Source organism: Bombina bombina, chromosome 8 (assembly GCF_027579735.1).
Source record: "Bombina bombina isolate aBomBom1 chromosome 8, aBomBom1.pri, whole genome shotgun sequence".
Taxonomy (NCBI): domain Eukaryota; kingdom Metazoa; phylum Chordata; class Amphibia; order Anura; family Bombinatoridae; genus Bombina; species Bombina bombina.
This window is the reverse complement of record NC_069506.1, coordinates 57,667,106-57,685,400: the sequence shown is the minus strand read 5'-3', so window position 1 is coordinate 57,685,400 and position 18,295 is coordinate 57,667,106. Positions and strand designations below refer to the sequence as shown.

Sequence of the window (18,295 nt, the reverse complement as noted above, 5' to 3'; positions counted from 1 at the left end):
CCTCCTCTCGCTGGCCTATGAGTTGAATATCCCACTAGAAAAAGGAAGTTGTTTGAGAGAATGCAGAGATTGCTGACAGTCATGGAAGGTCAAAGCAGACCTGGAGATTTTTTTTTTTTAATAATTACCACCTCTCCCTTAAAGGGACACTGTACCCAAAAAATTTCTTTTGTGAATCAAATTGAGCACGAAATTTTAAGCAACTTTCTAATTTACTCCTATTATCAAATTTTCTTCTCTTGGTATCTTTATTTGAAATGCAAGAATGTAAGTTTAGATGCCGGCCCATTTTTGGTGAACAACCTGGGTTGTCCTTGCTGATTGGTGGATAAATTCATCCACCAATAAAAAAAAAAGTGCTGTCCAGAGTACTAAAACCAAAAAAAGCTTAGATGCCTTCTTTTTCAAATAATGATAGCAAGAGAACGAAGAAAAATAGGAGTAAATTAGAAAGTTGTTTAAAATTGCATGTGCTTTCTGAATTACAAAAGAAAAAATTTGTATACAGTGTCCCTTTAACTATCTTTCTCGACTCCCTCTTCAATCTCTCCTTTTTACTCTCTCAGGCCATATCTTCTCTTTACACTCTTTCCCCTCTATCATATCTTTTCACTTTCTTTCTCCATTGTCTCTACAGTCTTCTCCACTCGCTTTTCCTCTCCAATTTCTCTCTTCCCAGTTTACCCTCTCAGAAGTAACAGTCTAAGCACTAATGGGGTCCCTAAAGCCCTAGAGGAATAACATAGCCTTGCACTTTCATGGCTATATAATATCCCTTTAGAAAATAGTTTTAGCACAAAGCACAAAAATGTGTTTGTGTCAGAGTTGCAATAGGAATGTACATTCTGCAAATACAATGTGCCAACTTACAACATGCCACCAGACTTAAGACTCAACATCCACTAACTTTCACTTGCCACCGTTAAATTTCCACTCGCCAATGGCGAGTGGAAATTTTGAGCCCTGCACATATACATACAGTATAGAATGTATTATATATTTATTTTCTTCTCTCCCAGGAACACAATCAAATCAGACTTTATATCAATATTACGGTTTTCTTACACAGAACATAGTTTAGATACCTTGGGGGAAAAACACACACACACAAAAATACTTACTACTGCAAAGCAAGAATAAAAGGACAATACATTATTTGTGAAGCATGTTTATTATCATGCAACGATTAAACCCAAAACTACTTTTAAAAACCTTCTGAAAGCACATGGTAGACATACAAAAAAAAATATTTACACAGCAGTGGTTTAATTCTCCAACAAATGTAAATAACTTATCCTGACAAAGTTTAGTCCTTTTGCTTTAAAAAAAAAAAAATAATAATCTTAATAAAATTGACTATTTTTTGTGTTCCCTTCTCTTAAGTTGCTTATTTATCTTCATTTTTCCAGCTCCTGAGATTGTAAAATCATACTCTGATGTGACATAAGGGATTTCCCCTTTAATGCCAAGCTGTGAAGAAGAGAGAATGTGTTAGGAACACTTGGAATGCAAAATATAGGAGGTTACTTTCCCTTACTATATGGAAAAAAAAGTAAATATAATAAATTAAAAGGTTTACAGCAAAAGTAGAAAATCATAATCACATTTGTTATAGCAACAGGAATCATAACACGAAGGAATCACTAAAAAATCTCTTCTGGAAATCCTTTTAAGATTAAGTTGGATAAACCTCATTTGCATTAGGCAAGTACATTTTTGTTATGTAATACCTTGCATTAAAGAAGAGATTAGTAGTAAAATAAATAAAATGAGGAAAATATAGATCAGCTTTTACCTGGTTCTTCAGTACAGAGTGTGGTATGGAAATGTTTCCAATTAATAGGCAGTTAACTAATCGCAGTGACTCCGGCGGAACTGGGGTGAGTATGTGGTAAACCTTGTTTTCCATGTTAACTCCACGAACTATTCCTATTAGAGATGGGAAAACGATGGAACATTATAAGATCTTATTTGCAATGCATTTCTCTGCAGCTACAAAAGTATTTTTCAGTAAGGAAAGTTGATAAAAGGGATATAAAACCCAATTTTTTTCTTTTATGATTAAAGGGACAGTCTACACCAGAATTTTTATTGTTTAACCCCTTAATGACCACAGCACTTTTCTATTTTCTGTCCGTTTGGGACCAAGGCTACTTTTACGTTTTTGCAGTGTTTGTGTTTAGCTGTAATTTTCCTCTTACTCATTTACTGTACCCACACATATTATATACCGTTTTTCTCGCCATTAAATGGACTTTCTAAAGATACCATTATTTTCATCATATCTTATAATTTACTATAAAAAAATGATAAAATATGAGGAAAAATTGAAAAAAAAACCCAATTTTTCTAACTTTGACCCCCAAAATCTGTTACATATCTACAACCACCAAAAAACACCTATGCTAAATAGTTTCTAAATATTGTCCTGATTTTAGAAATACCTAATGTTTACATGTTCTTTGCATTTTTTTGCAAGTTATAGGGCCATAAATACAAGTAGCACTTTGCTATTTCCAAACCATTTTTTTTCTCAAAATTAGCGCTAGTTACATTAGAACACTGATATCTTTCAGGAATCTCTGAATATCCATTGACATGTATATATTTTTTTTTAGTAGACAACCCAAAGTATTGATCTAAGCCCATTTTGGTATATTTCATGCCACCATTTCACCGCCAAATGCGATCAAATAAAAAATTTTTTCACTTTTTCACAAATTTTTTCACAAACTTTATGTTTCTCACTGAAATTATTTACAAACAGCTTGTGCAATTATGTCACAAATGGTTGTAAATTCTTCTCTGGGATCCCTTTTGTTCAGAAATAGCAGACATATATGGCTTTGGTGTTGCTTTTTGGTAATTAGAATGCCACTAAATGCCACTGCGCAACACACGTGTATTATGCCCAGCAGTGAAGGGGTTAATTAGGGAGCATGTAGGGAGTTTTTTGGGGTAATTTTAGCTTTAGTGTAGTGTAGTAGACAACCCCAAGTATTGATCTAGGCCCATTTTGGTATATTTCATGCCACCATTTCACCGCCAAATGCGATCAAATTTAAAAAAAAACGTTAAATTTTTCACAATTTTAGGTTTCTCAATGAAATCATTTACAAACAGATTGTGCAGTTATGGCACAAATGGTTGTAAATGCTTCTCTGGGATCCCCTTTGTTCAGAAATAGCAGACATATATGGCTTTGGCGTTGCTTTTTGGTATTTTGAAGGCCGCTAAATGCCGCTGCGCATCACACGTGTATTATGGCTAGCAGTGAAGGGGTTAATTAGGTAGCTTGTAGGGAGCTTGCAGGGTTAATATTAGATTTAGTGTAGAGCTCAGCCTCCCACCGTAAACATCAGACCCCCTGATCCCTCCCAAACAGCTCTCTTTCCTCCCCCACCCCATAATTGTCCCCGCCATCTTAAGTACTGGCAGAAAGTCTGCCAGTACTAAAATAAAAGCTATATTTGTTTCGTTGGTGGGTTTTTTTTAAAGCATATTTACATATGCTGCTGTGTACTATCCCCCCTTAGCCCCCAACCTCACTGATCCCCCCCAAACAGCTCTATAACCCTCCCACTCTAACTTAATGAGCGCCATCTTGGGTACTGGCAGCTGTCTGCCAGTACCCAGTTTAGACGAAAAAATGTTTTTGTTTTGCATTTTTTTAACTTTTCTGTAGTGTAGCTTCCCCCCACACAAAAACCAACCCCCCATCCCTCCACGATCTCTTTTTGTGGGGTTTTTTTTGTGTGATTATGGCCCTTTTAACTTTTAACTTTTTATTGATTTTCTGTAGTGTAGCGGTTCCCACCCGCTCCCGCCCCGTGCACGCGCCCGCCCGCCACCCTCCGTGCGCGCCCCCGATCCCACCCCCCCCGACGTCACACCGATGGCCGCCCACCCGCCTCCCACCCACCAACGATACCGGCCATCGATGTCCGGTGCAGAGAGGGCCACAGAGTGGCTCTCTCTGCATCGGATGGCCATGTATGGTTATTGCAGGATGCCTCCTTATCGAGGCATCACTGCAATAACCGGAAAGCAGCTGGAAGCGAGCAGGATTGCTTCCAGCTGCTTTACACACCGAGGACGTGCAGGGTACGTCCTCAGGCGTTAACTGCCTTTTTTTTGAGGACGTACCCTGCACGTCCTCGGTCATTAAGGGGTTAAAAAGATAGATAATCCCTTTATTACCTAATCCCCAGTTTTGCATAATCAACACGTTTATATAAATACACTTTTTACCTCTGTGATTACCTTGTATCTAAGCCTCTGCAAACTGCCCCCTTATCTCAGTGTTTTTGACAGACTTGCCGTTTAGCCAACTAGTGCAGACTCCTAAATAACTCCACGGGAGTGAGTACAATATTATCTATACGACACATGAACTACTACTGTCTAACTGTGAAAAACTTTCAAAATGCTCTGAGCTAGGAGGCGGTTTTTAACGGTTTAGATATCAGTTTGAGGCTACCTAGGTTTAGCTTTTTCAATATACCACCAAGGGAACAAAGCAAATTTGATGATAAAAGTAAATTGGAAAGTTGTTTACAATTGCATGCCCTATCCGAATCATGAAAGTTTAATTTTGACTAGACTGTCCCTTTAAGATAGAGCATGCAATTTTATGTAAATTTCTAATTTAGTCATCAATTTTCTTCATTCTCTTGGTATCTTTATTTGAAAAGCAGGAATGCAAGCTTAGGAGCCAGCCCATTTTTTGTTCAGCACCTGGGTAGCACTTGCTGATTGGTGGCTAAATGCTACCCAGGGTGCTGAACCACATATAGGCCAGCTTCTAAGCTTACATTCAAATAAAGATACCAAGAGAAGAAAGAAAAATTGAGAGAGACCACAGCGGGTATTGCTTGAATTAACAAGCAGTAAATGAAGACGCTGATTCTAGTGGATATGTGCCGGTAAAAGACTGGAGTACCCGGAGGAATAGTGAAACCTAACACACACCAGTTACGGTGTAAGTAAACAAATAACACCTATATTGCAATCTGATGACAAGCCTATTTTCTAAATAACATTGTAGGAAGAGAGTCTTTATTATCGCTACATGGAAATTGAGTGGATCGTATGAACGCTAAAGAAATGATCTTTTAAACAAACTTATTTGTGGACTCTTTATGTGAATGCAATTGATTTGTATTATGATGAATTCATTATTATGTTTTAATATGGTTGCATATTATAAATGTTTTAGGACTTGAGTTGTATTCATTTTGTGTGACTAAATTGTGCAAGTTTCAGCCAGATATTTTACACATTAAAGTGGTTATAGAGGAGAACTTCCTGTTAGTGGTGGCATTGTGAGAAAGTTTTAGTTTACCATATAATAGTTAAAACTACTACACTTCCTCTACACAGGTTGCTTGTATAAAATTGTTACAAAATGTTGCCAAATGATACCCAGGACAAGGATACATGCACCTGAGCGTACCTCACTATGGAAAGAGTTAATAAAGGGACCCTGAAGTCAAAAATAAAAACTTTTATGATCTGAATAGAGAACGATTTTTTTTTATTTGTAAAAGGCAGCAGCTCCTACTGAGCATGTGCAAGAGTTCAGTTCAAGTGTTCTGTGATTAGCTGATGGATGTCACATGATTAAAGGGGGCAAGGAAATAAAGTAGTCTGACAAATTTCAAAGCTAAGTGTTATTGCATTTTCTTTATTATTAATTTGTTGACTATGCAATTCAATTGTATTTAATTGTCCTTTAAATTTCAACAAAGGACACAAAGAGAAATAGGTTAATTTGTTAAAAGAAGTACATTTAAACTTTATGCTCTATCTGAATCGTGGAAGTTTTATTTTGATCTCCAGGTACCTTTAAACCGGTGGTGATTAGTGCTAAACTTTTTTTTTTTTTAATAAAAAGGGACATTGTACACTAGATTTTTCTTTGCATATAGGTTTTCTAGATGATCCATTTATACAGCCCATCTGGTAATGTTTTTGCAACAATGTAAAGTTTTGCTTATTTTTTCATTTTGTGCTGATTTACTCCTAACCAAGCCTCAAAGTATCAGATTTAGACTGAAGTCTACAGGATTCCTGCTTGCTCCAGTTTGTGTAATGGGTCTTTTAATATGCAGGGGGGGGGGGGGGTCTGCTCTTCTTGCTTTCTTTTCAGTGGGTGTCCCAGCCTAACCTCATCAACAGTGCTAAACTGGGAGCTTCTAATTACAGTGTTTTAAAGGTTTTATACTGGATTTTTATATCAGTATTTGTGCATATTATTCTTTATAGTAGTGTATTACATTCAGATTATATATATATATATATATATATATATATATATATATATATATATATATATATATTTATAGTCAGTATAATATAAAAGATGTTTAGGACAAATTCAAGGCTGTAAGAAAGGAATTTAATTACATTCAGAAACCATATGAGAATTTGCAAAGAAAATTAAAAAAAGAAATATTAGTTTTCAATTAAAAGACATTTTCTTCAAATGTCAAGCATTATTTTGGGCTTACCGAATCCCAGGCAATCACAGACTGGCGTCTGTTTCAGTATAATTGGCCCATCACCCTCACTGCTAATATCATCAAGTATTCGGCAAAGTCCAATCCAGCTGGCGTTAATGGAGTACATGATGTGAGATGGCGCCACCTCTGAATGTACAATACGCAATGCAACTCTCTTAAAGGGAACCTAAACACATACAATCCACAATTAATCTCATTTTAAAAGAATAACTTGGAATACATTAAATAAAACATGGTATTCCTAATTTCTTTTTATCAAGGCTTTTAACCCCTTAACAATCCGACGTACCCTATACGTCACATGGCGGCAAAACTGTGCTAGTGCTGCATGCCTCAATTTCTGGATGCATGCAAATATATGTCAGCAAGACCTGCGCTATAAACAAGCCCGATAAGAGGGTTTTTGTTAACGACCGCTGACATACAGGGTACGTCGGTGGTCGTTAAGGGGAATAAAAAAAAAAAAAACAGAACACATTTCCCATCCCTGTAGCACATGGTTTGATGTGATATAAAATGGGCTTGTGGCACTAAATGGATGATGAGGAAACGCTTTACAAAAAGCAGTTACAAGGGTGTTACCAACATAACTGTGAAACGCGTCCAATTTTTTTTCGATGTGAATACAAACAAAAAAGACCCAGACCGGCTTCATCCATGATATTTGGATAAAAATACATTTTAATAACTATTTAAAAACACATAATAGATGTCACAATATAAACAAAAGGCACCCCTAGGGCATCTGACGCATTTCAAGTGTGACTGAAGCTCTCCATATTGTCTACAAGAGGTAGCATCTCACGGAAGTTCAATGTGAGGGATACACCCATGATCAACAAATATAATCCAACAAACAAATATAATCCAATCATCAACAAATACTCCAGCCCGACCCCTAAGATCCAACTAAAACATGCTCTTTGCATCCTCTACCATCACCTCCTCCCATGCACCACAGGACTTATCTTGTGCGGCACCAACCCTCCTGAACACACTTCCTTGCGCGGTCAGACCTTCCCCTAACCTCGCCTCCTTTAAACGCTCATGAAATACCTTTTTGTTAAGGGAAGCCTATCTGCAAATCAGTAACAAATGAATTTCACTTACCTAACAGTTGCCCTCATCTAACTACGCACTAACATCATTCTCACCTTTGCAGTCCCCACCTCCTGTTTCCCATCCTCCTACCCATCTAGATTGTAAGTTCCCACTAGAATAGGGCCCTCAATTCCCCCTTTGTCTGTTAAATTTTGTCTTATATTGTAATTAGTGCTGCACGGTTTTTCGCTGTTGCGGTTTTAAACCACGATTAACCGCCGCGGTTTAAAAACTGCGAGAGTAAGTGATTTTTTGGAGAGAAAAAAAAAAAGCTCTTTTCATAATGAAAAACTGAGACGGAGAGGGAGGATTAGAGGCGGACCAGTGTGCGGACCTCAGAATGCCCACGAAACGGCCATTTTGGAAGAGATTGCAGACAGAGTGTGTGGGGAGCAACAGGCATTCTGAAAGCCATTAACTTTTAACTAGACTACTTAAATTACTAGACTTAGAAACACAAATCAGTCAACTTAATCAAATCATTCAATCAAATCAATCAGTCAAAAATATTGTCAGCACTTTCTCCATGACTGCTTAATTTGTTACTATACCACAGCTAGACTGTGACTGCCCATTAGAAAACATGGACAATGAATGTGGGAAGAACTGGCCAGCTAATTTCCTTTCAATTAGCTTTTCTGTGTATTGAGTTCACTTGTTGTATTATGTACTCTAACTATAACTGGTCTTAGTGTTATGTACTACTACTACAGAATAGCTGTGTGATGTAATATGACAGGCAGTGCAGGATGTCCGGATTTTCCTTTACTGTATACGGTCTTGTACACAAATCATACTGCTATAAATTCAGCAATTTTCAGGTTTCTCCATGCATACACTGCTTCATATGTTAATCATACCATAGTTATAATGACTGTCCAAGAAAACATGACACTGGTGACACAGAAGACCTAAGAAATGGTTAGTTGCTACTATGTAACCACAGCACAGGCAGCTCATTTTTTTTTTTTTTTTTTCAAAAAAGCTTTATTGATTGACAATCAAATTATAACTTGTATTAAACAATGAGAAGTTCCATTACATAATAAATTCCAAGTGTCTATACAAGATTTTGCCGTCATATTTTATATTTATAAACTTCAAACCATAATAAAACAACATATCGAGTTTTGTCAGAATAATTTAGTTGCGTCTTCCCTTCATTTTTAAACTTAGAGGTGTTAATGCAAGTCACCAGCTGCTCAAGCATCTTTTGGGGTGTAGGAGTTAATGTATTCTATTGTGTGGAGAGGTAGGTAGGTTTTTTTTTTATACTAATGTACGCTTCCCATACTGCCTTCATCTGGGTATACGTGTCTACTCTTATTTTTCATGTAGGCGTATTCCTCCAGGTCCAATATTTGACAAAATTTGTGATGCCATTGTACTAGTGTGGGAATTTCCCTATTCTTCCAATTCTTTGCTATTAGGGTTTTGAAACTATTGCTTGATATATATATATATATATATATATATATATATATATATATATATATATATATATATATATATATATATATATATATATTATTATTATTTTTTTTATTAAGTTCCTTCTATATATAGGTAATTTACCATGAGTGATATTGAATAACCAAATAATTGGATCTAGCGGGACTATCACTTCCAGCATGTTAGACGTCTCTTTTGCCATCTTCTCCCACATTTTTACTAGTGGGGGACAGGTCCACCATATGTGTGTCATATTTCCTGGTGACGCACCGCATCTCCAGCATCCCTCGTTGCTAGATGGAAATATTGTGTGGATTTTAGAGGGGGTGAGGTACCATCTCTGAATAATTTTAAGGCTTAATTCTATTAATCTGCTAGATGCCGAGGTTTTATTTATAGAAGAAAACATGCGTGTCCTATCATTATGTGTCAGTTCTAAGTTAAGTTCTCTTTCCTAACTATCTAAATAGTGTGGTATGTGTGAAGAAGCCTGAAGAATAGAGTATGTGAGCGTGAGGGTTCTCTTAACCGGAGTGGAAGATTTGCATAATGCTTTGAATGGGGTTACAGGACGTAAAAGATTTCGTCTGTCATTGTGTTTATGAATGTACGAATGACATTGCCTTAATAGGAACCAGTCGTTAAATATGGAAAATCCGTCATCTATTAGTTCTCTGGGAGAGTATAGTTTTTGTTAGTTTCCCAAATGAAACATCATTATTGCCCTTTGGTGTTTTATGGATTGAGAATCCCCCATAAATCTAGCCCCTGGGGCAAACTCTACATTGTCGGAGAAGGGGGTCAACCTGGACGAGACATGAGGGTATTCTATAAGAATTTTGTCCCATGTCCTAATTGTCTCTGAAATAATTGCACTTTGAGTAATGTTCGTTAATAACACAGTGCGCCTCTGCCAACACAGTACCCCTAAATGCTTCTGTTCAGATATATCATGTTCTAATTTTACCCAAGCTTTGTATTCGTAGTAAGTGAACCAATCCACCACCCTCTGCATAAAGATTGCTTGTCTGTATTTTTTAAGATTAGGAACACCAAGCCCTCCATTTTTGATATGCAGGTACATAAGATTTTTATTAATTCTGGCTTTGCGTTTGTCCTATATATAATTAAAAATATTATTCTGTAGATTTGTCAGAAAGTTGAGAGGGATGGGTAGTGCTTGTAGTAAATATAATATAAGTGGGAGGATGTTCATCTTTATTGCGTTTATTCTACCTAACCATGTGATGTGTTGGGACCTCCACAAGGACATGTCTGATACTATAGTTTTCTGCAAGGTTTTATAATAAAATAAAACAATTTCTTGTATGGAGGGAGCAAGCATAATTCCCAGATACTTTAAGCTAGACTTCTGTAGGCGAAAAGGGCATATGTCTTGTATATACGCTGTAAGTTGTTCATTACCTTGCAAGATTAACATTTCAGACTTATTTTTATTGACTAGGAAATTGGAGGCAGCACAAAACCGATCTAATTCTTGTAGTAATTGAGGGACCAAGACTAATGGAAGTGTGAGGAAGAAAAGGATGTCATCTGCATACAGTAGTGTCTTGTGTTTTTTGGCAGCTAATTTTATTTTAACTATTTTGTGGTTTATATTTTTATGCTCCAAGAGTGTTTTGTTCACTGAGAAACATGTACATTAAAGGGACATGAAACCCAAATGTTTTCTTTCATGATTTAGAAAGAGCATGCAATTTTAAACAACTTTCTAATTTACTTCTATTATCTAATTTGCTTCATTCTCTTGATATACTTTGCTAAAAAGCATATCTAGATAGGCTCAGTAGCTGCTTATTGGTTGCTGCACAGATGCCTCTTTTGATAGGCACACCCATGTGCACTGCTATTTCTTCAACAAAGGATAGCTAAAGAATAAAGCAAATAGATAATAGAAGAAAATTGGAATGTTTAAAATTGTATTCTCTATCTGAATCAAAGAAAATGTTGGGGTTTAGTGTCCCTTTAAGATTCTGTAGTGTTAAACTCTTTAATGCAAAATTAAGGCGTTTTAGTAATTTTTAATAAAATCGCAATTTTTTTTTTTGCCCATATCGCACAGCCCTATTTGTAATGTTTCACCGTTGTACCCATGAGACGAAGAAGAAGACGAAGACTAGTCATGGAAAATGCATTGTGCAAGAAGCTCACTAGCAAGTGGTCTTCCTTTTAGTCTTGCAACATTATTACTGGATAAGATATAGATGCCATAGATATACCAATGTCGCCTTTTTAATGGATAATTTCTCTGAAAGTTTATTTGATCGCAGTTTGTTGCAAAATAGTCGCCATTTTTATTGCTTCAAAACATGTCAGAGTAGGAACAACTAACTTCACATACACATTTAAACATTTCATGCAAGGTTGTGTTCTTATCCAACAGTATTTTAAAAAGGCATGAAAAACGCAAACATTTTTCTCATAATTCAGATAGAGCATACAATTTTATACAGCTTTCAAATGTACTTTTACCAATTTTGCTTATATTCCAGGTATCCTTTATTGAAGGAATAACAATGCACTACTGGGAGATAGTTGGACACATTGGTAAGCCAATAATAAGAGGTATATATGTGATGTGCAGCCACCAATTAGCTCCCAGCACTTGAACCTACCTAGTTAGGTTGGCAAATTAGAAAACAGAAGTAAATTAGAAAGTGGTTTAACCTGTATGTTCTATCTGAATCAAAAGAAAATTGTTGGGTTTCATGTTCCTTTAAAGGGACAGTCTACACCAGAATTTTTATTGTTTTAAAAGATAGATAATCCCTTTATTACCCATTCCCCAGTTTTGCATAACCAACACACTTATAATAATATACTTTTAACCTTTGTGATTATCTTGTATCCAAGCCTCTGCAAACTGCCCCTTTATTTCAGTTCTTTTGACAGACTTGCAGTTTAGCCAATCAGTGCTAGCTCCCAGATAACTTCACGTGCATGAGCACAGTGTTATCTATATGAAAAACATGAAACTAACACCCTCTAGTGGTGAAAAACTTAAAATGCATTCTGAAAAGAGGTGGCCTTCAAGGTCTAAGAAATTAGCATATGAACCTCCCTGGTTAAGCTTTCAACTAAGAATACCAAGAGAACAAAGGAAAATTGGTGATAAAAGTAAATTGGAAAATTGTTTAAAATTACATGCCCTATCTGAATCATGAAAGTTTATTTTGGACTAGACTGTCCCTTTAAGCCTTTGAATGCCCAGGTGTGTTCTGGGCAAAATTTGGACACATTTATACAGAAGAGAAAATCTTAAAAGTGCTTACCTCATATGGTAACAAGCAGTTTAACGGCACAATTTGTTCAAGGTCAAACTGCTGTAACTTGCTCAGATAACCCAACATTGAAAGATCACGGAGGAGTCCACTATGGCATCGCCTTAAACACAAAATATGGTACCATTATGGTAACTTAACAAAAACTTACATACAGATATATAAAAGACTGTAGACTAGCATAGATTAAATCATTTTATTCCAAAATCAGACAAAACATTTTTTATTTCCCCTTTACTATCAAAGCACAAAAAAAAAAAAGTTAATATAAACCACTAAAAAAAATGATCTTTCATGATTCAGATAGAGCATGCAATTTTAAGCAACTTTCTAATTTACTCCTACTATAAACGATTCTCCGTCCTCTTGCTATCTATTTAAAAAGCAGGAGTGTAAAACTTAGGAGCTGTCCCATTTTAGGTTCAGCACCCTGGATAGTGCTTGCTTACTGGTGACTACATTCAGCCAACCAATAAGCAAGCGTAACCCAGGTTCTGAACAAAAAAATGGGACGGCTTTTAAGCTTTACAGTCCTGCTTTTTAAATAAAGATAGCAAGGGAATGAAGAAAAATGAATAGGAGTAAATGAGAAAGTTGCTTAAAATTGCATGCTCTGAATCATTAAAGAAATAAAATTGGATTTAGTATCCCTTTAATAAACCAATTGGAGTGCAATGTCCAGCGTAAAAGGATTGTGCCAGACCAAAACCCCACTATTTTTTGATGTTGCACCACATATATTGCTTATTTTGATTCTCATTTTTGTCTTACTTCCAATATCGTGCCCTACTTTTAATCCGGATACTGGCACAAAACCCCAAATCTAGAATTCCAAAATCTAAACTTTTTCATTATGTTTTTAAAAATAAAATGAGCAAGTTTTACCATTTCTCCCCACCAGTAAGTCAGTGTTCTCGGACTGCGTCTTTGGTTTTGGCGTTTTGCCTGCTCTGCTAGTTTCTCCCTTTGCATTACCCTGCTCTGCCTTTGTGTTTATGTTGATCGAAAGTTCATCCCTTCCCATTCTTGGTCTCTATCTACGTCAGCTCATCTTTGCGCTACACTATTAAAAGCCTCACTTCCGGCTATGGCCCATGTCCCTATGTTGCATTTCAACCATCTTAAAAAGGGACATTAAAGGGCCACTGTAAATAAATATTTTCTATGCCTGTTACTAACTAACTACCCCAAATACGCTTTTTATCAATAGCATTTCATTAACATATCTCTACCGTATATCGGAAATCTTGTCTGCAAATTTAATTGTTTTCCAAACCCACTCCGTGGGTATCCTTTGCTCTGTACCAATCCGTTTACAATACCTAGGTTTCAAAATGGCGCTTTAAACACAAAGTTATTGGTTTAAGTATTTTGAACATGCAGTGCTGAAAATAGTGGGCAGGATAACGTGACATCATCGGCGAATAAAAGATATAACTTTTAGAACGTTATGAAACTTTGTTTTGGAGAAAATATAGGTCAGTAGGTTTTAATTAATGTTTATAAACTTTAATATGTTAGTTGTTTAGCTTAAAAATTATAACAGAAAGTAATCCTTTAACCTCTCTCACTCTGGTGCTAATGACGGCTCAGAGCCGTCATGAGCACTCTCCCACCTTGAGGGAGATCTGGGGGCTCCTAACAGTTCCTACCCCGGCGATCGTTGCCTGTAAAGTGACAGGCATCGCCGGGGCTTCACGTGATGCACAGTGACGTCACGCACAATAACGTGATGACGTCACTGTGCAACTTTATTTATACTTAATGTTAAGTATAGGAGGAGGGGGCATGCTGCTTAGAAGCCTGTATCTCAGGCATCTAAGCAGCTACAGACCCCCCAAGACCTACTGTTGGAAAGGGAATCGCCTAACCTTTCCAACAGTGTAAGTCTTGGGGGTCTGTAAAATAATAAAGTTAAAAAAAAAAAAAAAAATTTTAATAAATTAAAAAAACCTTAGAAAATATTAGCACCCAGGTGGGAAAGTGCTTAGCACTGAAAGTTAAAGGAATATGAAACCCAAAATTTTTCTTTCACGATTCAAATACAGCAAACTTTTAAACAACTTTCCAGTTTACTTCTTTTAGCAAATTTGCTTAGTTCACTTGATATCCTTTGTTGAAAAGAATAAATAGGTAGGCTTAAGACCATCAATGCATTACTGGAAGCTAGCTGCTGATTGGTGGCTGCACGTATATTTGTCTTGCTTATGGCTCACCTGATGCGTTCAGCTACTAGTAATGGATACCAAGAGAATGAATCAAATTTGACTATAGAAGTAAATCGAAAGTTATTTAAAACTGTAATGCTCTAACTGAATCATGAAAGAAGAAGAAAAAAAAAAAAAAAAAAAAAAAAAATTGTATTTCATGTCCTTTTAAATACTAAAATACCTACTAAAATGATGCCCATGAAAATTTGGGTTTAGTATCCCTTTTAAAGAAAAGAAAAAAAATTACTTACACACGAGAGGTTTCTCCTGCTCCTATGAAATCTGTCTCAACAGTAAAGAGATGCTGATCAGTAGGAGTCCTGATACTGTGTAGATGTTCTTGTCTCTCTTCATCGGAGGACTCAAATTCACTATCTTTACTCTTTGTCCGAGAAGTCCCTTTTGTTAGGAAACCAGGGGAATGCTGAAGATATTTTGGCGTAAGAGGCTCCATGACGTCGCCGCCTTTGGCAAGAATTTGTACAATGTGACTGGGCGATAGAAGACGGATTAAATCAATGAGAAGCAGCAATCCAAACCCTTAAAGAATGCAAAAGGGGTAAAAACAAAATCACTAGCTTGGAATATACAACAGTGTGTAATTAACCAGATAATATATTACTATGAATATTTTGTGATAGGAAGGCAAGGTAAGAAAGATGCGTTATCATCTAGAGTTCCCATACAGATAACCAGACCTCACGCCATTAGCGGATCATAATATTTGAGCAGAGGAAAACATTGATCACCAACCAGAGGAATGTTTAAATGTACTGAAGACATTTTGAAATAACATAAAATGCAATCATTTGAGTGTATTTTTAACTGGTGTGCTTAAAGGGACAGTCTAGGCCAAAATAAACTTTCATGATTCAGATAGAGCATGTCATTTCAAACAATTTTCCAATTTACTTGTATCACCAATTTTGCTTTGTTCTCTTGGTATTCTTAGTTGAAAGCTTAACCTAGGAGGTTCATATGCTAATTTCTTAGACCTTGAAGGCCACCTCTTTTCAGAATGCATTTTAACAGTTTCTCACCACTAGAGGGTGTTAGTTCACGTATTTCATATAGATAACACTGTGCTCGTGAAGTTATCTGGGCGCAGGCACTGATTGGCTAAACTGAAAGTCTGTCATAAAGAACTGAAACAAAGGGGCAGTTTGCAGAGGCTTAGATACAAGATAATCACAGAGGTTAAAAGTATATTAATATAACTGTGTTGGTTATGCAAAACTGGGAAATTGGTAATAAAGGGATTATCTATCTTTTAAAACAATAAAAATTCTGGTGTAGACTGTCCCTTTAAAGGGCCATTTCTATAAAACTTGTGTGTATACAGGTATTATGCATATAGAGTATGTACAACACTTATGATGGGTTGATACATACTCAATGGGCCATGCACAAACTAACTACGCTTTAGGCTTGCCTGTATAACATCTCATTTTCTCACTCTACAGGTATATATCTACCTCACTGGGATATCACCGTGAGATTATTTACAAGTGTATGGTCCACTAATGAGTTAATCTGTGCTTACACACAGATATCATTTAAATATGTCCTGTCTCCTGGCCTAAAGGAGAATCATTGGCCAAGCTTCTTTATCAAATGTTGAAATTAATAAAATCACACAAATAATACCTTTAACCCATCCCATTGTATTTATAATCAGCGGTTCTTCTCGTTTATAGGAAGTCATGACATATTTCACAGATTCAATAAAACGCTCCATATCCTGTTCACAAGAGGTTTCTCCAAAATAAACCATTTTATAAGCTTCTCTTTGGTGGGTATATGGTGGACCTGGCATCAACAAAAACAAAGTTGTTGAAATCAGCAATTTTGTAGTAGTACAACATCACGTGCCCCTCCCAGATATCCATATTTAAAAGTACATAAAATGTCTAGTGTTCTACCCAGGATATATTTAACGGTTGCACCACCCGGCTGATTTTACTAACCACCTGACTAAAATGTAAACCAAATGAACCTAAATTTAGTGAATATTCCTTTTTTAAAAAGGTTTATTGAACAAAAATATAATTGAATACATTTGTTAAATTAGGCAATAAAGCTTATGCTTTGGCTAGAAAACAATTTTTATATTACAAAGTATTGCAAGGCCCCACCGGCTACATTATAATGCTTCCCAGTTTGAAAGGTTTTCTATGGAGAACACAGATGTTCCTTTTAAATTCTACTTAAGCAAGGTTTTTAAAAACAGATACATACCAAGAACCGGCTTTGTTATGCTCAGTAAGGATACACATCCAGGAGGAGTGAACTCTGTTTGTCCCAAGTCACAGTCCAAATAGCCTACACATGATATGCTAGAAAGGAAAGCATCATTAATACAGCTAAAGTCTTGATAATAAGTAATTTATTATTACAAAGGAGGAGAACAAATTAAATCTAAGACATTTTTATTTAATTGCACTGTGCTGAACAGTAAATTTAAAACAAAGAAGTGGGAAACATAACTAAAGAATTAACAATTTTAGTTTAATGCAGGTATTGTCAGACTGGCTAAAACTCAGTCACCTGTGCCCAGTAAATTGTTTAAGCATATGGCCACCTCTCTACTTACGCTTCAGCGCTTCACTTTAAATTTTGATTGACATCCAGTGCATGCATACATATTTTGTAAAAAAGATCAAATATAAAAGATTTTCTTCTTATGTTCCGTCCGTCACTATACTAGGTGCCTGGCTACTGTCTTGTAACAGACGTTCTGATATAATAATTATTAATGCCTAGAAGTTTTCTTAAAAAGGACAGTCTAGTCCAAAACAAACTTTCATTATTCGGAGATAGGGCATGTAATTTTAAACAATTTTCCAATTTACTTTTATCACCAATTTTGCTTTGTTCTCTTGGTATTCTTAGTTGAAAGCTAAATCTATGGGGATCATATGCTAATTTCTAAGCCCTTGAAGGCCACCTCTTAGTTTAGGGCATTTTGACAGTTTTTCACCACTAGAGGGTGTTAGTTCATGTGTTTCATAGATAACACTGTGCTCACGCACGTGGAGTTCCTAGGAGCCAGCACTGATTGGCTAAAATGCAGGTCTGTCAAAAGAACTGAAAAAAGGGGCAGTTTTCAGAGGCTTAGATACAAGATAATCACAGAGGTAAAAGGTGTATTACTATAACTGTGTTGGTTATGCAAAACTAGGGAATGGGTAATAAAGGGGTTATCTATCTTTTAAACCAATAAATATTCTGGTGTAGTCTGTCCCTTTAAGTAGAATAAACCATTCAATGCAAGCCATAGTATGAGTTTTTTTTGTTTGTTTGTTTGTATTAAAGGGACAGTCGACACAAGAATTTTTAACGCTGTAAAAGGTAGACAATCCCTATATTACCCATTCCCCAGTTTTGCATAACCAACAGTTATATTAAAGGGACACCTAATCAAAATTACACTTTCATTATTCAGATAGAGCATGCCATTTTAAACAACTTTCCAATTTACTTCCATTAACAAAATGTGCACAGTCTTTTTATATTTAAACGTTTTGAGTCACCAGCTCCTACTGAGCATGTGCAAGAATAAGTGTGTATGCATTTGTGAATGGCTGATGGCTGTCACATGGTACGTGTATGCATTTGTGAATGGCTGATGGCTGTCACATGGTACAGGGGGAGTGGAAAAAGACAACTTTTAAAATTGTCAGAAAAAAAATCTACTACTAATTTG

At 36.1% G+C, this 18,295-nt stretch overlaps 1 protein-coding gene across 1 annotated transcript in view; it reads right to left on the bottom strand.

The window, feature by feature from the left end:
- Positions 1-1,152: 1,152 nt before the first annotated feature.
- The window catches only part of NOL9 (nucleolar protein 9), a 29,528-nt gene continuing 12,385 nt past the window's right edge, over positions 1,153-18,295 (bottom strand). The window contains exons 6-12 of the mRNA XM_053690387.1: positions 16,828-16,925; positions 16,237-16,398; positions 14,841-15,129; positions 12,371-12,482; positions 6,513-6,690; positions 1,796-1,929; positions 1,153-1,470 (exon numbers count right to left, since the gene is read on the bottom strand). Of these exons, the coding sequence (XP_053546362.1) occupies positions 1,357-1,470; positions 1,796-1,929; positions 6,513-6,690; positions 12,371-12,482; positions 14,841-15,129; positions 16,237-16,398; positions 16,828-16,925 (1,087 nt within the window). The 3' untranslated portion in view covers positions 1,153-1,356. The remainder of the gene's footprint in view (positions 1,471-1,795; positions 1,930-6,512; positions 6,691-12,370; positions 12,483-14,840; positions 15,130-16,236; positions 16,399-16,827; positions 16,926-18,295) is intronic.